Genomic DNA, 23,515 nt, shown 5'->3' with positions numbered 1-23,515 from the left:
GACCCCGTAATAGTTTGCACTGAATTACAGCAACACGCCTGTGTGTTTGTGTTCAGTTTAAAGAGAGTGTAGCAACTGATGACATTGCATCAAATCGTGAAGGACGTGGTCTGTGTTTGGAGTGTTTGTTAGACGAAAGCTGGTTGGTGTTTTTGAAGTTTTACCATGAGCTATCTCCTTGAATTTTGCCATTTTAATTATGCATATTTAATGCCATTCCAATGTCTATGGTCTGCGATTTACATACACACAAATTAATCTACACAAGTGGATCAATACAGGCATTCGGAAAGGGGCAATTTAACATGTCCACTTTACCTAACATCTATGTTTTTGGCATGTGGGAGGAAACCAGAGTACACAGATTAAACCCAAGCTGACACAGGGAGAACATGCAAACTCAAATAAATTTGCCAATTTATAAGACAATCAATAAAAATGTAATACTTTAAAGTGCATTCTCTTTGCACCTACCATAATGTACATAGATAATAAATATCTATCAAGTAAAGGCACTAACCATTTGTCTTCCTGCTTTTCTTCCCCAATCAATATTAGCTTAGATGTCAGACTGTGAGGATGTCTGTAAAGTAAAACACAGACAAAGGCACACTTAGAGAGAGAGAGAGTGTGTGTAGAGTTTTGTCCAGCGCACCTGCTGGACTTTGTCTTTCACAAGTCAGCACAGCAGGATTAACACCTTTAAATTGTGTAAGCCAGGCTTTCTGCTGTGGAAAACAGCCCACCCAGGATTGACTCTCTCTCCTTAGTACAGCATCATGAGTCAGCTTATTTGGGCATTATAAGGCCTTTGTGTAGAAACAGGGCACATCACTGCACCGGAAGACTCAGAGATAGCGGTCAAGCTCATTTTAAGTAGTTTCAGACAGGTTCAGAATAGAAGCTTTGGGGATGTGAGGAACCAAGACCAGCACAGGTTTGCTTTATTTTATTACATTTGAAAATACAGGATATAAAAGTTAACTGTAGTAGAGTGATGCACCGCAGAATTGGATTACATAAAAATGTGTCTCTGATGGAAATTAATAGCCTACTACTAATATTTTTGTGTAGTGTGTAAAAACATGGTGCCTTATTGTGTTTTTAGTGTTAAGATAATGAAAAACTGTTGCAGATTTTTTTAAAATGTATCTTTACTTCAGGAGTTAAGGTCAAACTGAAGCAATCTTATGCTCTGTTACACTGCTCAAAGGAGACCACCCGTTTTATGTATTTTTTCTTTTGGCTGCCTTCCCAAATGTGTGTGAATATTAAAAATTATACAGTATATTTAGTAGCCCAGCCAAGTTTCGCTCTATTTGCCATAATGTAATTTAACAGCTCTTGTCTATTAAACTGAATTCAGTATGGTTGGATAAAACTGATAGCTGTCTAAATTATCCACCTGCAGTCTGTGACACGCGGGGTTAAGCGTGGTTGTAGTGAAAGTCATAGACTATTTGTCTACTCATCATCTTTATTTTCCCAAATGAGTGTATGCCGACTGCATGGGTTCAACTAGACTTACTTTTGCAATTTTACACTCCAACAGTTCTTGAATTATTTGCTCTTGAAAATTATTTTATCTTCTCTCCTTTATTAGAAATAGATGAAAAGGCTATTATTTAACTGTGTGTCTGGATTTATTCTCTATAAAAACAGAGAATTAAAGAGATTATTATTTCGCACAAATCATGATAATACAATTTCTTTTTTATTAAGGCTTTTGGAAGTGTGATGCCTAATTGTGCCATGCATCTTGAGCATGAACACTGAGCCCAACATTCCAATGTGAAAATATCTGGTTATGAGAACTGGCACTACCAAAGACCCTTGGTAAGCTTACGGCAAGGCTAATATACATAAATTATCCTGTATATGTGTACACATGCACGCACACACACACGCATGCATCACTCTCAGGGCCAGAATAAAAAAAAATCAACTTTGAGACCAGCTCCCACAATCTGTGTGTGCATGCTTTGGAGTTTACATTTAATATTAATAAAACTGTGATCAATAAAATATTTCATATTTCCATTATTTCCAGGAAGGAGGTAAGATGTTCCTGGAACTGTGTGGCCAGTGGGGTGGATGGACGGTCCTGCTTTTGTGGTGCTTAAGTCTTTCAGCTGCTGACCTCACCTGCCCGCAGAAATGCAGCTGTTACCCTGATACATCAGAGGTCAATTGCTCCTCAAAACACCTGACAGGTGTGCCTGAGGGCCTGCCTAATAATGCCAAACGTCTAGACCTTTCTGGAAATCAAATGAAGACAATAGGCAGACGGCAGTTCTCTGGCTTGTCAAACCTGGAGGACCTGGACCTGAGTGAGAACATAATCTCCATGATTGAGGTAGACGCGTTTCAGGGACTAAAGAACCTACAACACTTGACGATTAAAAACAACCGTCTCAAGATCATACCTGTTGGGGTCTTCTCCGGCCTAGCCAACCTTCGCCGTCTGGATCTCAGCGAGAACGAAATCCTAGTTTTTTTGGATTACACATTCAAGGACATGATTAACTTACAACAGCTTGACGCTGGAGAGAACGACCTTGTGTTCATCTCGCAACGGGCGTTTGTCGGGCTGCAGGCGCTGAAGGAGTTCAACGTGGACCGTAGCAATCTAACCTCTATCCCCACAGAGGCCCTGTCGCAGCTGCAGAGCCTGACCAAGCTGCGTCTGCGCAAACTGACCATCAGCGTGCTCCCCAATAATGCCTTTCGTGGGCTCAACCAGTTACGAACTCTGCAGATCCTCCAGTGGCCTTCTCTCGAGACGCTAAATAGTAACAGCCTGGTGGGTCTTAACCTTACCACTTTAGTTTTAACCAACTGCAATATAAGCGACGTGCCCTATGCTTCACTACGTCATTTGGTTTATTTGCAATACCTGGACCTGTCCTACAACCCCATCACCTCCATCCAGGGCAACCTGCTGGGGGAGCTTCTCCGACTGCAAGAGTTGCACCTGGTGGGTGGGAACCTGCTAAGTATCGAACCGGGAGCCTTCAAGGGTCTCGTCCACTTTCGCCTTCTCAACGTGTCCACTAACCGTCTGTCTACACTTGAGGAAAGTGTCTTCCACTCGGTAGGCAACTTGCAAACTCTGCGGCTTGACAAAAATCCCTTGGCGTGTGACTGCAGACTGCTTTGGGTGGTGCGCCGTCGCCGGCGGCTAGACTTTGATGGTCGCCAACCTACCTGTTCCTCCCCGAATCAGGTGCGCAGGAAGGCATTTCGAGACTTTTCAGAAGCAGAGCTCCCGGTTATATTTGTGTGCAGACAAGCACAGATTGTGAACCGACAGCTGCAAGACACAAGCGTTGTGGAGGGCACGAGCGTACGGTTTGACTGCAAAGCAGATGGCTATCCATCACCTTCCGTTACGTGGCTGTCAGCACAGCAGACGGCGCTCAGCTCTGTCGGGAGAGTACGAGTGCTCAATAATGGGAGTCTGGAGGTGCGTTACACACAAGTGCAAGACAGTGGAACTTATCTGTGTACCGCAGCTAATGCAGCCGGTAATGATAGCATCACCGTGAGCCTTCAAGTTGAAGGTCTCCCGCAGAACCACACGGCATCGTATTTCTCAGATGAGGGATGGATGGAAACTTCATTGCCGACCTCAACCAACTCCTCCGCACGAGTGTCCAGCCCTTATCCCTTTGACGCTAAAACCCTTATCATCGCTACCACCATGGGCTTTCTTTCGTTTCTCAGCTCCGTGGCAATCTGTTTCGTGTTTATGTTCCTCTGGAGTCAGAGCAGGGGTCAGATCAAACACACTGCTACTATAGACTTTGTGCCACGTTCGTCCGTGGGTGGAGGTGGGATTGGTGGGGACACGGGAAGATTCACAATGAAGCTTATTTGAGCTGCAAACAATTAAAGAATCAATACTGAAGGCTCGAACGCTGCAAGTTACTCAAAGCGGAGAAACTGCTCATTTACTATATTATTCGCAGCTTACGAGCAAAGTGCAATGCCTTATTATGTATTCAACAAGCCTGATTGACTTTTACAAGTAATTTTTTTTTTACAATAATCCTATTTTACCTAGTACCTAGTTAAATAGCCACTATAACAAAACAAGTATGTATTCAGTATTGTCACAGCCCAGACTCTGATACACAGCAGAAGGGCTGCAATAAAAAATATTAACAAATAAACAATTTTATATTGCTTTTAAGTATGCAAGCTTGGTTACACTGATACAGATGGATATATTAAATCTTACTAGTCACTTTCAAGACATCATTAATAAATTCTAGACTTTTTCTGAATTTATCAACATCCAATGGTAATTTACATTGCAAAAGCAAATATAAATGAATAAAGCAATTAGTTATTTGAATAACTGTTGACCATTAATTAACTGCTGTTATGTGCCCTTAGCTTTTGCCCTTGCTTAGTCTGTAGACTCACAGCTCTTAGCATAATGAATAAAATCACTTTCTGTATAAATTTTGGCAGTTTGTATTCAGAGATGCCGTATTTCATTTCTCTCCTAAATTAACCACTACAGGCCACACGATGATGCAGCTGATTTTAGTGTCATTGCAGCTATTTGTGCTGCACAAATGATCATGCAAATGATCAACAAAATAAATATATAAAAAAATAACACAGAATATGTAAACAGGTTCCAACTGCCTATAAATGATCACAGTAACGTGCGACATTTACAATTGTAAATACTGTAAGTTAAATGTATTATACCAGCTACTGTATTTTGCGTGTGTTATTGTATATTACTGCCAGTTTGTTTTTCTTATAGTCTGAAGATAAGATTGCAGAGTTTTTGTGGGTTTATTAAAAAAATTCATTTTTGTCTTTTATTTATAAATAACACCATTGTTACATGCCAGTGACTCACACTCGACTCTTATGGCTATGCACAAATGTCACGACCGCACACAACATATCATGGATGTTTACTTGCTTTGCAATTTATGTAATGTACAGTATGTACGTCATATTTCCATGTTCTTATGTTTTTTGCTAACACGTTTGTACATTTTAATATTTTGCATTGGACCATTAAAGACTATGCAACTCTGCCTCTTTAAGTATTTCATTTTAAACCTCATTAACAATTCAAGCTAATAAGTCTTAGTAATTTAGTCTCGCTAATTTGCATCTTCCTTCTCCTTTCTTTTAATTAGAAGGGGCAAATGTATTATTCATTATTATAATATTATTTATAGGACTTATTGTTACTCTAGTGTCTGCAGTATACCATAGTTAACATTTAGGCTCCCATCTGTTTTATCAATGCAGCACCTATAACCTTGAGTAGCTGCAGTTTCTCTTCACCTCATATGATTGTGAAGAGTGCATGAATGACATACTGTAAGAAACAATCAGAAATACCTAATTCTGCATCAGTCACCATCTGTTATGCCTATAAAACAGAAAAACAATTTTCTCTTGCAGCCTTGTTATGCTAGTGACTGATTATTATGTATGACTACGAAAGAGACAGACAGTAGTCTGGCTGCTGTTCTCAAGCTCTTTAACTGGATTCTGCAGAGAGAGAGAGAGAGAGAGAGAGAGAGAGAGAGAGAGAGAGAGAGAGAGAGAGAGAGAGAGAGAGAGAGAGAGAGAGAATCCTTTCTACTGTAGCCCAGAGTAACCCAGAAAAAGATGATAATCACGTGTGTGACCAGTGGTTTAAACCCATTAGGATTACCTCTAGATTTCTCAATCTGTTATATAGGTCTGTCTGGGTACAGACATGCTCAGTGCACAGAGAGAATATTGAAACATTATCTAATTAATAAAAATAAAAATCTAATAAAAATGCTTTTATCTCTATAATAAAGAAACATGATAGGCTACATAATAAAACTACTTTCATTTAAAGGTCTTAGGATAAACATGGATCATGTTTTTACCCTTAAAACAGTTAAAAATATATTGAAAACATGAACCCAATTGAGGTGTAATTTTATATTGTACCGATTTATCTGTCATTTATTGACAAATGCAGGGAATTATCTGTATGAAATCTAACAGAATAGAGAATACCACTTTTTTGACCACGAGGTGGAGCTAAAGACAAGTTTGAGACGACGTAGCCTTATAATAATGTAAGGCTGATGTAAAAATATTGTCTTGGTCATGCATCAGTGATCACATAATCTCAAGATACCATTGTCGATGTATCCATGGTGCCAACTCATCCACAATAAACATTGAAGGATATTTTATTTAAAATTTTAGACTAACTCAAAAACAATTGATAACATCTCTTTGATATTTTGATGGATTCCTTTTAAGGTAATCCGCCATTACAGCCATCAATATAACTGCGAATAGGACTGCCAAATAGGAGTTTTAGCAGATATAATGAAAAGCTGATTCCCATGCATAAAGTCATATAGAGTTTTACCAACACTGCACATTTTGTATGTCTTCCTAATCTGAAACCCATGATTAAATGTTTTAACATATCGATTCAATCAGCAGGAGCCAGAAAAGGGAGAAAGGAGGATGTGCTGGGGATACTCTATCACAATTGGGAAACACTGTCATATGCCATGACACTGTAAACAGATCATGTACATTTTCAAAGCCAGAGATAAATGTAGCCTAATGGTTGCTACATCCTTGTTGGCTCGTAAAGGCAATAGCTTGTAGGCATATAAAAACTGAAAATCTTTTGTGCAACAAAACGGTTCTGTGGATGTTAAATGTTATTTTCTGAAACCATACAGGCTAACGACCATTTCACGGTACCTTTATTTTTAGAAATGTAGAGTTATATGCGGAGTCTGAATTCTATTACAGCAAAAATGGAACTAAATGACATGAAACAAAATGGCACAAACTTTAAACATAGAAAAAGCTATAATATAAACAGTTTACGATTGGCTAAATCTGTGATTGTCAGTATTGCTGTTGTGGGCGCATATCTGCCCCCATTCTCTCTCTTCAGGAGGTGTGACGTAAAAGCAATAACCCGATTGATTCTCATAGAGGTCCAAGAGACAGGCGGAGCCCGGTGATCACACGCGCACTTCGGCAAAACAAGATTTGTTAGTAGGCTTAGCATTAGGCATTGTCATCAATGGACAACATGAATTTATTTATACTGGTGGCTACTACCATTTTTTCAATGGTTTTGGCTGAAAAATCACCACGGCTGAAATTCACGGTGATGGGTAAGACTTTTTTCTTACATTTTCTTTTACGCAATCTGCGTTGAGTTCTGAAAATGTACCGCCTTTAAACACTCAGTATGCTGCAATATTTACTTTACAGACACATAAATATCTATTCATTTGAATTTCTCTAAAAGCAAAACTGCGTAGTCTTAATAACATTTTTATTTTGTAGGTTAGGCTGTGAAAACAGAAAAACTATCAAATGCAGTGTTAGTAAATGTGTAGGCCATTGATTCTTTTACATTGTTGCTGTTAAAAATAAACAAAAACAAAAACGACTGATGCTCATATTCACGTCATGACTTCATCATGACGCGTATAGCCAAAGATATTAATCATACTTAATGGTGTATTCACTGATGTCTTTATATTTCTGGATGAGGCATGTAAATTATCCTTTAAAAAATACAAAAAAATCTACCCATTCTCACCAAGATGCGTACAAATGACACGCAGTGTGATTATAGTGCAATAGATACGCCAAATTCCGCTTCTTTTGCGTGCATATGATACGCCAGTCCTTCCTATTCACTTATATGGCGGATCGTTTATTTATTGTTTTCTCATTTGCGTGTATCGCTGGTACATACACAGACCAACAATATCTGTTAAATAGAAACGAAGGTTAAATAAGGATGCTGTAATGAATGTGTAACCATAGAAACAGCTCTCAAATACGCGTTAGTCGATTGAAAAAGTGTGAGTAGATGCTGCGGTGTTGGATGAGTAAACAAGCGCCTTAGAGCTCGCTTGCATAGGCTACAGATAGGGAATAATGTTTTAAACGACCATGATTTTTTTTGTATTCAATGCCATGATTATTTTAAAATAAGAGTGCTGTTGTGTAATTCGTGTGGAAAACGCATCATGTGGTTGTGTCGTAGGAAAAGCATACGGCGCATTCGACAGAGCTGCAATGCAGGTGCACGAGCTAACTGGAATGATGGCACTGCAGCAACGGATGCATTTCCAAGACACAAGGCACAACAAGCGATCCGGGAAACCCACACACTTTTGCAAGGACGTGGAAAATTCCACGAAACCCACCACGTCCGTTTATGCCAAGCACGTACACACATTTTACAGTCGTATCACGGAATGACGAAATGCACGAAAAATCGAAAAGTTCATTTAAAAACTCAGTGACGTGAAATTACAATCCTTCGTAATTACGTATATAACACACGCTTGATTAAATGAGAGCTAAATGTGTGATTTACGTTTTGTTTTGTCACGAGCGTCTGCTTCAGCACCATGGATAACGACGCTTTCAGAATCAACAATTCAGCTCACGTTCTCCCTGAATCACGATGAACTACAACCCACTGTGTTGTGAAAAACGACAGGTTTATACGCAAATAGAAACAGGATCAAACTGGTCTGAATGGTTTTTATTACGCCCTCTTGGAAACCTGCCCCCGAATAGCCGAATTACTGATAAGGATGAAACAAACACCTGTTGCGACGTCTTAATTTAAAAGAACAATCGCGAAGCTTCTGTTTGTAGACTTTAGGTAACCATTTTATACAGAGTCGAGAGGTTTGCATAACAACATCTGACAAGTTTAATATTTTAGTTGAAAAATGCGCACTTACTGCAGATATGCTGAGGAATTTGAGTTTTTTTATGATTTTATTGTGTAGCAAATGCAAACTATATTCTAAAAATGGGGTTGTTAAACTATGGTAGTATGGAGAAGCGTTCACTCTTTAAAATAAAGGTTCTCATAGGGTTCTTTGCAGTGATGCCACACAGAATAACTATTTCTGGTTCTCGAAAAAAACCCTTTAAGTCAAAGGTACTTAGGATTTCCATTTCTTTCTTGCCTTTTTGAGTAAAACACTTTGCAACAAAACAGGTTCTGTGGATTTCTTAAGGTTCTTTATGGAACCAGACTAAGACTCTTTCTATAACCCTTATTTAGTACAAGTGTACCTACAGTGAGGAAAATAAATTTTTGAACACCCTGATATTTTGCAAGTTCTCCCACTTAGAAATCATGGAGGAGTCTGAAATTGTCATTGTATGTGCATGTCCACTGTGAGAGACATAATCTAAAAAAAATCCAGAAATCACAATGTATGATTTTTTAACTATTTATTTGTATGATACAGCTGCAAATAAGTATTTGAACACATGAGAAAGTCAATGTTAATATTTGGTAGGCCTTGTTTGCAATTACAGAGGTCAAACGCTTCCTGTAGTTTACACTGCAGGAGGGATTTTGGCCCACTCCTCTACACAGATCTTCTCGAGATCAGTCAGGTTTCTGGCCTGTTGCTGAGAAACACAGAGTTTGAGCTCCCTCCAAAGATTCTATATTGGTTTAGGTCTGGAGACTGGCTAGGCCACGCTAGAAGCTTGAAATGCTTCTTGCAGAGCCATTCCTTGGTTATCCTGGCTGTGTGCTTTGGGTCATTGTCATGTTGGAAGACCCAGCCTCGACCCCTCTTCAATGCTTTCACTGAGGGAAGGAGGTTGTTCCCCAAAATCTCACAATACATGGCCTTGGTCATCCTCTTCTTAATACAGTGCAGTCGCCCTGTCCCATGTGCAAAAAAAACACCCCCAAAGCATGATGCTACCACCCCCATGCTTCACAGTAGGTATGTTGTTCTTGGGATGGTACTCATCATTCTTCTTCCTCCAAACGCGTTTAGTGGAATTATGACCAAAAAATTATATTTTGGTCTCATCTGACCACATGACTTTCTCCCATGCCTCCTCTGGATCATCCAAATGGTCATTGGTAAACTTAAGACGGGCCTGGACATGTGCTGGTTTAAGCAGGGGAACCTTCCGTGCCATGCATGATTTCAAACCATGGCGTCTTAGTGTATTACCAACAGTAACGTCCCAGCTCTTTTCAGGTCATTGACCAGCTCCTCCCGTGTAGTTCTGAGCTGATTTCTCACCTTTCTTAGGATCATTGAGACGTCACGAGGTGATATCTTGCATGGAACCCCAGTCCGAGGGAGATTGACAGTCATGTTTAGCTTCTTCCATTTTCTAATGATTGCTCCAACAGTGGACCTTTTTTCACCAAGCTGCTTGGCAATTTCCCTGTAGCCCTTTCCAGTGGAGGTGTACAATTTTGTCTGTCTTTGGACAGCGCTTTGGTCTTGGCCATGTTAGTAGTTGGATTCTTACTGATTGTATGGGGTGGACAGGTGTCTTTATGCAGCTAACAACCTCAAACAGGTGCATCTAATTTAGGATAATAAATGGAGTGGAGGTGGACATTTTAAAGGCAGACTAACAGGTCTTTGAGGGTCAGAATTCTAGCTGAAAGACAGGTGTTCAAATACTTATTTGCAGCTGTATCATACAAATAAATAGATAAACATTTCTGGATTTCTGGATTATTGTTATTTTTTTGATTATGTCTCTCACAGTGGACATGCACCTATGATGACAATTTCAGCCCCCTCCATGATTTCTAAGTGGGAGAACATGCAAAATAGAAGGGTGTCCAAATACTTATTTTCCTCACTGTATGCTGGTTTGTTTCAACCCATGGTTGGGTCAAATATGGAAACCTAGCGGTTTGTCCATATCTTACCCAACCATGTGTTGAAACAACCCAACACTTTTTGAGTGTTGAGTGTTAAAACAAGGGTCAAACACATTGTTTATGAACTGCATTTCTGTGGATTTGTTTTCAGAAGCCCCTCGCTTTCAATTCAAAGATCCAGAGAACTACACATCGGTTTACCACCAACAGGGAACTGATGTCCTGTTTCTGGGGGGGAAAGAAGTAATCTATAAGCTCACCTTCAGTGATAAAGGAGTGCATGACTTGAAGGTAGGGGGTGACACCGTAACCCAGAGCCAAAGTAGTACTTTGTGTCACTGCTCTAAATCCTGACCTAGATAGTTTGTACTCACCATGTACAGTAACACAAAAGTGTGTTATTTATGGAGCAGAAGGATACAACACAAAATCTCAAATTAATTACACAGAATTATGATTTCTTGTCATAGCCATGACATTTGATAACCTGTTTTCATTATGGCTCTAATAAAAAAAACATATTATCCACATTTTATGTAGGCCAACACCCAAAACCACAACATTTACTTAGTATTCAAGTAATGTGGTATCCATGCACAACTACTAATTGCTTGTTCACACAGATCCCAGTGGTGACGGATGAGACCACCAAAAAGACATGTCTTTTGAAATCAGCAGTACGGAAGGTAGGAGACAATCTGTTTATGAATATTCATTACAGACCTTAAGCAACATTAAACTTGTGAACAGTTACATTCAGATAACATATTTCATAATTCCCCTTTTCTGTATAGTGTAAATGCAGCCTTTTAAAAGATGTACAGACGCAGATGCTGTAGCTACTTCTAGCAAAGAAAGGACTTATTATGACATATTTAAACTGTGTGAATTAACACATCTAAATGTGAATATGGTGAAAATTATTTTCCCAATATAAATGTTCAATTATCTCATTGGATAGAATATATAAATGGCTCGAAATTTGTGTGCACTCATTATGTAAGCTAGAGCGTTGCTGTCCTGGTTCTGATTCTACAGAAATAGTCATCCATGATGAGCAGATCATCACTCACACTTGACTGAATGAGGCTATTTGTAACAGGCTAATGTTAAAGACAGCAGCCTTGATGGGAGAAGGGAAAAATAAAGATGGTGGTTGCGTAGGGGCATCATTCTGCAGTGCAACATTTCTAAAGTCATTCAGTTTATAGAACAAGAAATATAGATGCTCTAAAATTTATTTCAACTTGAAAATGACACAACTGAAATCTTGTTGTAGGGCCAGAGTCAGAGTTGTAGCAAGCCCTACACTTGCTTATTTTATGTAATATCTTTATGTATTTTTTTTTTAAGAATGATACTTATGATGCTTTTGCTCGTGGTGTTGTTTCATCTTTCTATAGCAAGAGTGTGATAATTTCATCACTGTAATTAAGAAGGTCGGTGACTCCTTCATTGTGTGTGGGACGAGAGCAGGATCTCCTAAATGTTGGCTCCTGGTAAGATGTGTATCTTTGAATATATATGTGCATATCACTTCTTTTGTATCATCTGCAACAAATGTACTTCAAAATGAGATTGTGTACTTCAATAAAAGCTGTTTTCCCTTAGAGCTCAGCTGCTTCGACATTCAGACTATTTTACCGTTCCTACAATATTTTACAGGTTTCATTACCTTGTGTGATGTCATTCTCCATACAATGACTGTGATTTATAACCAATGTATTAATTCTCTTCACCAGTGGGATTAGAACGAGAAAGAACCGAAAGTCGTTAAATAAAAAAGAGCCTTAAGCTTTCTGGAATGTCGGACACATTAGAGATAGGAACATTTTCTGAAAATAGATTTAGCGCCTATTTTTCAGGTGCATCTTACTAGTGCAAAATAATGTGAATTCTCATAGTGCTGTGTCTGTTGTTTTCTTATAAAATGTTTGAAAAGTACCAAATAATCACTTCATCTTCTCCCTCACCCAGGTGAATGGCAGTGCATTGACAGAAATGCAAGAGGAAATATCTGCAAATGAAATCTTGGCACCCTTCCCCTCTCAGCGTTCCGTTAGCCTGTCAGCAGGTAGAAAGAAAGAGAGAATGTGAGAGAGAGAGAATGAAATGAAACAGAGGAAGAGCAATTTAAAATTATTATTAATACTTTATAGTTATCATTCATATTGTGAATCTTTGTAAAGAACCCCTCAGGGGTATAAATGAGCAAATGCCAAATGCATTTGCAGATGTAAGCTCTTATCTGCTCTCTTCCACAAGGACTTAAGGTGACATTACACTTTTTTTGAAAATATGCTCATTTTCCAGCTCCCCCAGACGTAAACACTCGATTCTCACCGTTTTGAAATCCATTCGGATGAGCTAAGCACAATCCATTGAATCTGATTAGACCATTACCATAGTGCTAAAAATAACCAAAGAGTTTATACATTTTTTTATTTAAAACTTGACTATTCTGTAGTTACATTGTGTACTAAGACCGTCGGAAAATTAAAAGTTTACTAGGCTGATATGACTAGGAACTATACCCTCATTCTGGCGTAACAATCAGTGACTTTGCTGATGTAACATGGCTGTAGCAAGTGTAGTGATATTACGTATTGCCCAAAAATAGTCCTCTTGATTACTTTCAATAGCAGGGGACTATTTTCAGGGTATTCAAGTTTTCGAAACTCTTTGGTTATTTTTTAGCGCGATGCTAATGGTCTAATCAGATTCAATGGATCAATAGAGATCCTTGGAGAACTTGTGTTGAAACAACCTGTCTTCTATCAGTCAGTCATTGACAAGTGGAAAAGTATTTGCATGAAGACATCCTGGTTTTAATCCTTAAAACCCTGTAATTGCTTGTGGTTGTGTTTCGTTTTGTTTGTGTGTGTACTTGTACAGCTATCTGTGACAATTTTTTTTTTAAGATCATTGAAGTGAGGATAAAGAAAGTACAGTGAGGACATTTTGGCTGGTCCTTACTTTCTGGCACTCCTTTAAAGGGATGTTTTGAGGTTAGGGTGACTTCGGTTTGAAAACAAATATTATGGAAGTAATGTGATAAATGACAAAGAAAATATTTTGATAAATGATGGTAAGCACACAGTTGATGGTACCCATTGAATTCCATCATATTTGCTTTTCCTACTATGGAAGTCAATGGTTACAATCAGCTGTGTACTTACCATCATTTATCAAAATAATCTTTACACTCTTAAAAGGATTTACACATCTTTGTGTGATAAGCTTTTAACACATTATGTGTAATTTTAACACATTATGTGTTGATTTTGTGTTAAAAAAACATGTTCTGTTAAAAGTAACACAAATTGTGTTGTTTCAATAATAACACAGAGATGTGTGGATTCCAGGACAATGCATTTAGTGTGTTGTCCCAGAATCAACACTAATCTGTTGTTTTTAACACATCCGTTCTAAGAGTGTAGAACAACAAGAGGATGAGAAAATTCATTTTTGGGTAAACTATCCCTTTAAGGTTAGTTAGGATAAGGCACTTAGTTGTGATGGTTGGGGTTAAGGTAAGGGGGTAGAGATTGCTGTGTGTGTGTGTGTGTGTGTATGTGTGTGTGTGTGTCTGCAGCACAATTTTTCTCTGCCAGTATGCACTTTTACAATGGCTGGGTTATGTTTAACCCATAATGGGTAAATATTGGACAGAACACATGTTGGGTTAAAAATGACCCAATGTTTGGTTGTTGTTATGCAACTATGGGTAATAATAACCCAGCATTGTGTCTTCTGTCCAATATTTGCCCAACATGGCTTACAAATAACCCAGCAGCCATTTTTAGAGTGTGTCAAGCAAACATTATTTGTACTAAATTTGAACCAAAGTGTAGATCTATGATTGACAGGACTATTGTACCGGTTTTCCTTATAGATAGACTTACCTTTTCTCTCTTGAATTTTAGATGGGAGTCTGTACTCTGCTCTGTCAGTGGGCGCAGGACAGCCCGGATTAATTCGCCGCACCTTTGGCTCCAAAAAGTCGCTGAAGACAGAGAATAAATGGTTACAAAGTGAGTGGGCAGAGTCATTATCCATAATGCACCAAGGTTTCAGAAAATGTCCTGCATGAATGAGCTAGTGGAAAATACAGGGAAACTGTAGAGCCTTGTTTGTTTGCTTTTGAAAAATCTGGAGAGATGTCTACAAATAACAACTTACTGTTTCCCCAAACAATTTCCCAGCTTGGACAAAAAAAAAATGCAGTTCCACCTCAATCTCAAAATTCAAACAAAGCAAAAAGTGTCCAAAGTGTTTGAATTTTGCATTGATTATTCATAGTTATATCTGCACATTAGCTTAGAGATGGTTAAAGTATTTTTAAATCTAAACACATCAGCTTTACCATTAAACAGTGCTTTAAAATCAAATGTAAAAATGTTTTCTTAATTTCTCAGATCCTCAGTTTGCAGGAGCTGCTGTGATACCTCACATCGAGAAAGTCAAAGACGAGATGTATTTCTTCTTTAGTGAGGTCAACAATTCAGCTAGTCTAGATGAAGAACCATACAGAGCTCGGATAGGACGAGTCTGCATGGTAATGGCCTTCAGCTTTTAACTGTTTCTGGTTTATACAAGCAGCAGCGAAGAGTGAAGGTATCTGATAACCCTTTGTGTGTATCTCAGGTTGATGAGGGAGGGCTTCACAATTTGCTGCCCAGCTCGTGGACTACGTTCCTGAAGGCACGTGTGATGTGCGGTAAAAAAGGAACTCCTGTACAGTACAACAACATCAAGCAGGCATTTGTTTTGACCTCCGACCTTCGCACTGGAGTGATATATGGCCTTTTCTCTAATGCCTGGTACGTGAAGGTCATAGTTGGAAAATCTAATACCTTAATCTATCTGTGATACATTATAGAACAAACCCTATATACAAACATAAAATACAGTATATCGATTATTAACCAGAACTTTGTCACAGTTGCTGTGTGTAGTTGATGGGAATTTGTTACTGTGTTTTAACAGGAACGCCACTGTAGTGTGCGCATACTCCATTGAGGAAATTGACAGATCCTTTTCCTCATCGAAACTGAGGGGGTACAGCGCAGCCTTGCCTTCTCCACGCCCTGGAACGGTAAAACACACATTTACTCTAAACAGTGGTTCTCATCTTCAGTCCAAGGGCATTGCATATTTGTATGTACAGTGAGAAAAATAAGTATTTGAACACTCTGCTGTTTTGCAAGTTCTCCCACTTGGAAATCATGGAGGGGTCGGAAACCGTGGTCGTGGGTGCATGTCCACCGCGAGAGACACAATAAAAAAAAATCCAGAAATCACAACGTATGATCTTCTACCATCTACCTGTATGACACAGCTGCAAATAAGCACCCGAACACCTGAGAAAGTCAATGTTAATATGTGGTACAGTAGCTTTTGTTTGCAACTACAGAGGTGAAACGTTTCCTGTAGTTTTTCACCAGGTTTGCACACACTTCAGGAGGGATTTTGGCCCACTCCTCCACACAGATCTTCTCTAGATCAGTCAGGTTTCTGGCCTGTTGCTGAGAAACACAGAGTTTGAGCTCCCTCCAAAGATTCTCTATTGGGTTTAGGTCTGGAGACTGACATGCCAGAACCTTGATTTGCTTCTTACAGAGCCACTCCTTGGTTATCCTGGCTGTGTGCTTCGGGTCATTGTCATGTTGGAAGACCCAGCATCGACCCATCTTCAATGAACTTACTAAGGGAAGGAAGTTGTTCCCCAAAATCTCGCAATATATATGGCCCTGGTCATCCTTTCCTTAATACAGTGCAGCCGCCCTGTCCCATGTGCAGAAAAAAAACCCAAAGCATGATGCTACCACCTCCACGCTTCACAATAGGGATGGTGTTCTTGGGATGGTACTCATCATTCTTCTTCCTCCAAACACGTTTAGTGGAATTATGACCAAAAAATTATATTTTGGTCTCATCTGACCACATGACTTTCTCCCATGACTCCTCTGGATCATCCAAATGGTCATTGGCAAACTTAAGACGGGCCTTGACATGTGATGGTTTAAGCAGGGGAACCTTCCATACCATGCATGATTTTAAACCATGACATCTTAGTGTATTACCAGCAGTAACCTTGGAAACGGTGGTCTCAGCTCTTTTCAGGTCATTGACCAGCTCCTCCCATGTAGTTCTGGGCTGATTTCTCACCTTTCTTAGGATCATTGAGACCCCACGAGGTGAGATCTTGCATGCACCCCCAGTCCGAGGGAGATTTACAGTCATGTTTAGCTTCTTCCATTTTCTAATGATTGCTCCAACAGTGGACCTTTTTCACCAAGCTGCTTGGCAATTTCCCTGTAGCCCTTTCCAGCCTTGTGGAGGTGTACAATTTTGTCTCTAATGTCTTTGGACAGCTCTTTGGTCTTGGCCATGTTAGTAGTTGGATTCTTACTGATTGTATGGGGTGGACAGGTGTCTTTATGCAGCTAATGACCTCAAACTAATTTAGGATAATAAATGGAGTGGAGGTGGACATTTTAAAGCCAGACTAACAGGTCTTTGAAGGTCAGAATTCTAGCTGATAGACAGGTGTTCAAATACTTACCCGCAGCTGCATCATACAAACAAACAGTTAAAAAATCATATATTGTGATTTCTGGATTTTTTTTAGATTATGTCTCTCATAATGGACATGCACCTACGATGACAATTTCAGACCCCTCCATGATTTCTAAGTGGGAGAACCTGCAAAACAGCAGCGGTTTCAAACACCCACTTTCCTCACTGTATTTGACATTTGGCTAATTTAATGGATATCCTTTCTTACAAGCTGATGATTTTAAATGGGTTATGTTAACAAAAGGAGACAAATGTGTAGTGCTGTAGGTTTTCAGGAGCAGAGTTGTGAGCCACAGCTTTAACCAGATTAAAACAATATTAAGTGCCAGTGAAAAAATAGCAATGTACTGCAGTATTTTGGGTACTGCAGTCTCAAAATATTATAATGTAACATTATTAGTAATGGTGTGTTAACATTTTGGTGCAATCCATGTCAATGGAAGCTGAAAATGGTTTCTTATAGGTGTACATAATTTTTTTATGCAATTCTCTGTTGAATGCATCAATAAAATACTATCCAGTTTGGAGAAAAATACGCTTTCATTGTTCTGATCTCTTTTATCCAGTGTACTTTTAAGAATAACACAGCAGCTCATAGCCAGAAGATCCTGACTGTGATCAGAGATCACCCTGAGATTGAAGACATGATCTGGCCAGTCGGGGAGGCTCCTCTGGACCTGCCGCTTCAGGACCACTTCACTCATATTGTGGCCGACACAGTACTGGCTGTCAATGAAGAGCATTACAGTGTCATTTATCTGGGCACAGGTAACATATAATGGCAGTATAAAAACGCTATAATATTCGTCTCAAACTCAATACTAATTCTTTTCCATACTATTACAGAAAAGGGTAAAATCCTGAAGGTTGCACATACCATAGAAGGAGCCTTTATCATAGCAGAGTACTCATTATTCAACGATGATAGTCCCGTCACCAACATAGCCATTGACTCCGAAAAGGTAAACCCTCGCGTTAAATAACTTAAAATCAGGTCAATTTTGGCCTGGCAGTAAAAGGACACATTTCTTTATGCTATTCTTTTTTTCTATCCTTTTACTTAAGCTATGATTTACTATTTTTATCCCAAATGTTTATGAGATTTTTCCCACAGAAATTATGTCTGATAGTTAACAGATGTAATCTTTCACCTCTGTGCTCTGCTTTTTGACAGGGTCATCTGTATGTTGGCACAGAGCAGGAAGTACAGCGCATTCCCTTGGCTGACTGTGGTCGTTACGGTGTCAGCTGTCGGGAGTGCATTCTGTCCCGAGATCCGTATTGTGCGTGGGATAAGGTTAAGAACAAATGTACTGCTGTCCCAAAAGATTTTACCCCTGGGTAAATATTTTATCATTAAAATATTAACAAAATAATACAGAATGGCCTTTCAGTGAGGGTGTTACTGCGTGGCCAATCAACCAAACTAAATTTTCTATTTGTTCTGGTGTTGTTCACCTTTTTTGCAAACAGGTCTCAACCACTTATTCAAACTCTTGATCACTCCAACGCCTCTGTTTGTGGAGATGTTACCGGTAAGCTGCTCAAAAAGATAGATGCACCAAAATGGTAATCTGCATCTGCAAGTCTTTTGCTGTATAATTCCACAACATTGACATTTTATTATTAATGGCATTGACATTTTTTGTGTATGGGTTAATTTATTGTCATGTTGTTCCAAACCTGAATGATTTAAGGCAGTTTTTCCCAATCCTGGTCCTCGAGCACCCCCTCCCAGAAAGGTTTAGATGTCTCCTTATTTAAAACACCTGATTCAACTTATCAGCCTCCTTCCAAAATGGTAAACACATCTCCCTAACAAGCTGATGAGTTAAATCAAGTGTGTTAAATAAGGAGACATCTAAAACTTTCTGGGAGGGAGCGCTCGAGGACCAAGGACCGGGAATACTGATTTAAGTTTCCCAAACCTGTTCCTGGAGGCACAGCAACAGTGCACGTTTTGGATGTCTCCCAAATCTGACCCCATTATTACTCAGCTTGGAGTCCCAGCTAATGAGATGATTCAGGTCTGTTTGAATAGGAATGGTTGGAAAATGTGTCGTGTGGGTGTGCCTCCAGGAACAGGGTTGGGAAACACTGGAATAAATTATGTCAAAAAATTATATCCCTAAACAAAACAACAACGAAATCTTATTGTGGTGCTTTAGTAAGCCTGCTGCTGAAACCGAGAGAGAGAGAGAGAGCTAGAAAAGCATTCACTTTACTTAGTAATGAATAATTTAACTCAATCTAATACATTTCCTCTTACCGTTGCATAGCTCCAAAGGCACGTAGCACTGTCCCCAAGGAGGTGTTAGTGGATAAAGATGGACCAGTCTTGCTACCCTGCCCTGTTCGTTCTTATCACGCCAAATACCGCTGGGAAAAAGACAACTGCATCAAGCAATATCCATGCACTATCTCGGGCTCCTCCTGTGTGCTGGCACCCACCCCCGCCCTTCCACTGAAGGAGGGCGTGTTTCGCTGCATGGCGGAGGAGAGCGGTCTCCAACAGGAGGTGGTGTCCTACAAGCTGGTGTTTAACGGTGGGCACCTGTCAACCTCGCTAGCCTCCACCCTGGGCTCGGCCATCCTGCTGGCTGCTGCGGCACACTGGCTCCTGTAGTTTGAAAAGAAACAAGATGAGAAGTTTTGTGCTAAGGTCAGCAAAGCATGAATACTTAGGCCTGTTAAACTAAACTGCAGGGGAGAAGCTGTTCTCTGTATAAACTGTGTTTTTCGTTTCTTATTTGGACAAACACATCTTTATCGCTTTTTTGTCCGAAGGGCCGAGAAAATGCCTGAAATTGTTTCATTTAACTGCTTTAATCATACCAAACTCCAGTGTTATGTATAACATGACGTTATGTTTCATGCCATCAGCCTATAAGCAAACATTAACTATAGACTTAACTATATATATTTAAATATCTAATCAATGGGATTTTTACCGCAACACACATGCTTGCAAAATGTTTGCGCCATCATTCCCATGTTTCTGAGGACCGCTTTATTATCAACCCTCAGACGTGGAATCTACATTTTCATATCTTGGTTAGTTTTATAAAATATAATTTTCATGAGTATCCAGAATTAGAGTTATTATGACGCTTTTCCATTGCATAGTACCCCACGGTTTGGTTTGGGTCAGCTTGCTTTTGGGAGCTTTTCCATTGGGTGCAGTACGTAGTACCCGGTACTTTTTTGCGTACCACCTCGGTCGGGGTTCCAAGCGACCCGAGCTGATACCAAACGTGACGCGAAAACACAGTAGATCACTGATTGGTCACAAGCGTCATCGCTATAATGTAAATATTAGCTTTACCTTAGTGCTAGCTTGCGCTGTCTCGAGGAAAAATGTTGTCATCTGTGCTCTGCTATAAGTTCCCAAACTCCCTTTTAGCAATGAAAAACATCCACAGGTTGAGAATCAGGGACACCATAACAGTTTTTTCCAAACTTGCAGTTTGTGGCGGAACATTCGCGACGAGCACGTCAGTATTATATGCTTTAATGCAACTTCAATGAGGCTCAGCAGAGCGCGTCGACTACTGACGCCACGTGTGTTTAAACCAAAACTGTCAAGAGATATAGAGGTAACCTTAGTGATAAACGCGATGTGCAAACATCTATTTGTGGTAGCCAATTTTAATTTTGTGGCGGACTGATGAATAAATAAATGAATGGGAATGTACAAGGACGCTCTCACTTGTATGATGTCACAGCAGTAGGCAGCGCAAATATAACGACACGCCTATAATCCCTCCCACTGCAAGTGATACCAAACTCGATGGAAAAGCTATCCACACCAAAGTGAGGTGAGCTGACCCGACCCAAACTAAACTAAACCGTGGGGTACTATGCAATGGAAAGCGCCATTAAAGACCTATTAGAGTATTGTCGAAACCTGAATGTGCTGTTAAATTTTCTCCATTGCGTGCCATTATGACAGTTCTGAAGCCTTAAAACAAGGATGAGTCTTTTGAGCTGTAAGGGTCTCATCCTAAGCACAACTCACAAACCTGCTGGCTTTTCTAAAACAATCAGCGTTCTGGCCCAAATATTATTTCAAGAGCATATAGAGCTGAATTATTACGCTTGAAGACAAAAGACTGGTTTTCAACTTGTCAAGTCATATAAATATAAAAATCAAATCCATTCAAGACATCAAGCTGACATCACTGGAAATTTGATAGCGAAAAACACATTCAACCTCTATGTGGGTTGACAAAAACAGCACCATCAGAGAATTTAATGGTCTGTTACCATGTTTAACAAGTATACTTGAACACTCATGACGTCAGTATTTTCATGCTTATGAACCATTCAGGTCAAATGTATACATTTCCACTCATTTTAAATGATTTAGTGGTGAAATAATCTTGTGACAGATGTGAGTTGATTTTGTAGTTGCAGTGAAAAGCAGCTTGTGGTCAGTCTTACTGTACTTATGTACTTATGATGTAGTTTAATTGTAATGCTCTGCATATGCTGTTCTTCACCATTGCTGCCTATGAGAATAGAGAAAAGCTTCTGATGGATCTAAATAGTCATCATGCACTGGAGTGGTTAAAGTGTAAAATTGTCACCGTTTGACTTCACGTCATATATTTCATCAATGGCTGTGGATAAAACGTTATGGTAGCTATCTAGTCCGCATTACAAAATGGAGAAAAACATACTGTACTCATAGAGATTTTATTAACTAACACAGTCCGATTTGTCATCTGCACCTCTAATACCACACATTTTCAGTTTTTTTTCTTTTCTCAAAGCAACAAACCCAAAATACAAATTCTGTCTTTAACCTTATTCTTTTCTTATTGTATTTTGGATGAAGTAAGATAATGGCTTGTGTAATGAAAAAATCTATTGTTATTTAACCAGAAGTGCTTTGTGTTTATAGATGTAACTTTAATTGTTTAATGTAGTTGTTTATGTCTCGTGTAATACTCTTTCTTGCTCTACTGCTAATTATTTTTTATATAATTTAACTACTTACAGTCTTAAGCAGGAACGCTATAAGGAACCATCACTGTTTACAGCAGTTTCATGTGAATCTCTAGGTTGATGTCTAGACGTCATAAGAAAAATGTCAAGTGTCATAACTTAAAGCCATGTAAATAGTCCAGGGACAGACAGTACCATCACTGTACACATTAATGCATTAGCTACTGATGCTTGTGCTAACCTTCTGTTTGCATGCTGAATGCCACAGCTTTGTCGCCCTCTCTGTGTACTTGTATCTTTGTCTCTTGGCCTAATGTGCTCTACAGCACTAAATGCAGGAAAGTTGTAGTGCCAAACTGATGTTGTCTCTTTTTTTTGTTAGAGAGCTTTTCTAACTTTTCCACTGTGCTTCTTTGCCAAACGTTTACCTTTTCTGACACACTTATAGAGGAACCTAAATACACAGACATGCACGCACACTCCAAGTCACCTTTGGCAATGTAAATGACCTTCAATATAACATTAAGATCACGTTTCTGTTAGTTTATTAGCGTTCTACTCACACTGTCAGAATAAAGGTACAAAAGCTGACTTGAAAAAGTCCTAATATGTATCATTAAGGTACAAATAGGTACCAGAATGTACCTTTCAAGTTTTTGCAAGAATCCTCCCTCATTTGTGACCCCGGACCACAAAACCACTCATAAATAGCACAGGTATTTTTGTAGCGATATCCAAAAATGCATTGTATGGGTCAAAAATATATATCTGTAAATATATCCAAAATGTATTTATCATTAGTATTGTGTGTTGCTAAAGACTTCATCTGAACAATTTTAAAGGTGATTTCCTCAATATTAAGATTTTTTTTACTACATTTGCAAATAGTTGCATCTCAGCCAAATATTGTCTAATACTAACAAACCACACATCAATGGAAAGCTTATTTATTCAGCAAAAATCTAAGTTTACCAAGTATTCATGATTGGTTTTGTGGTCCATGGTCACATTTGAGGCAATTATGTTTTATTTGTCATTGGTTGGTTCTCATATTTATCCTTTTTGCCTGAGACTTGTGGTAGCAAGTGGTTTTCCCATGTACTAGAGACACTCACCAGAGTCTGCTCAAAGCATCTTGCAGCTGTGTAGGTCTGCACCCAATGACTCCTATAAGGTTACCAAAAATTGTAACTTTTTTAATGGATTGAAGACCTTGGAAAATACAATAATGTACAAATACAGTAATTGTTCCCTGAAAATGTGCATTACAATAAAAGTAAAAATACTCTCCTG

The 23,515-nt window shown here is 39.1% G+C and overlaps 2 protein-coding genes and 1 long non-coding RNA gene across 4 annotated transcripts in view; 2 read left to right on the top strand and 1 right to left on the bottom strand.

Moving 5' to 3' along the window:
- lingo4b (leucine rich repeat and Ig domain containing 4b) overlaps positions 1-4,593 on the top strand; it is a 12,219-nt gene extending 7,626 nt beyond the window's left edge. Inside the window, exons 1-3 of one of the 2 annotated variants that reach the window (XM_055210242.2) lie at positions 641-937; positions 1,723-1,836; positions 2,051-4,593. In XM_055210242.2, the coding sequence (XP_055066217.2) occupies positions 2,063-3,880 (1,818 nt within the window). In that variant the 5' untranslated portion in view covers positions 641-937; positions 1,723-1,836; positions 2,051-2,062 and the 3' untranslated portion in view covers positions 3,881-4,593. Of the gene's footprint in view, positions 1-640; positions 938-1,722; positions 1,837-2,050 lie in introns of those variants that run through there. The other variant, XM_055210241.2, reaches the window with a different exon arrangement.
- LOC129448130 (uncharacterized) overlaps positions 1-12,756 on the bottom strand; it is a 26,631-nt gene extending 13,875 nt beyond the window's left edge. The window contains exons 1-2 of the long non-coding RNA XR_008645652.2: positions 12,636-12,756; positions 521-583 (exon numbers count right to left, since the gene is read on the bottom strand). This is a non-coding gene — a long non-coding RNA (uncharacterized lncRNA). The remainder of the gene's footprint in view (positions 1-520; positions 584-12,635) is intronic.
- LOC129448123 (semaphorin-7A) lies at positions 6,960-23,515 on the top strand. Its single transcript, XM_055210239.2, has 14 exons — positions 6,960-7,172; positions 10,842-10,981; positions 11,314-11,376; positions 12,094-12,189; positions 12,668-12,764; positions 14,617-14,724; positions 15,109-15,248; positions 15,338-15,513; positions 15,680-15,788; positions 17,839-18,040; positions 18,119-18,234; positions 18,447-18,613; positions 18,746-18,807; positions 19,552-23,515. Exons 1-14 carry the CDS (start codon positions 7,079-7,081, stop codon positions 19,896-19,898), a joined length of 1,917 nt encoding a protein of 638 aa, XP_055066214.2. The 5' UTR covers positions 6,960-7,078; the 3' UTR covers positions 19,899-23,515.

This window comes from Misgurnus anguillicaudatus, chromosome 10, assembly GCF_027580225.2.
Source record: "Misgurnus anguillicaudatus chromosome 10, ASM2758022v2, whole genome shotgun sequence".
Lineage (NCBI taxonomy): Eukaryota > Metazoa > Chordata > Actinopteri > Cypriniformes > Cobitidae > Misgurnus > Misgurnus anguillicaudatus.
This window is presented reverse-complemented; position numbering and strand designations above follow the sequence as displayed.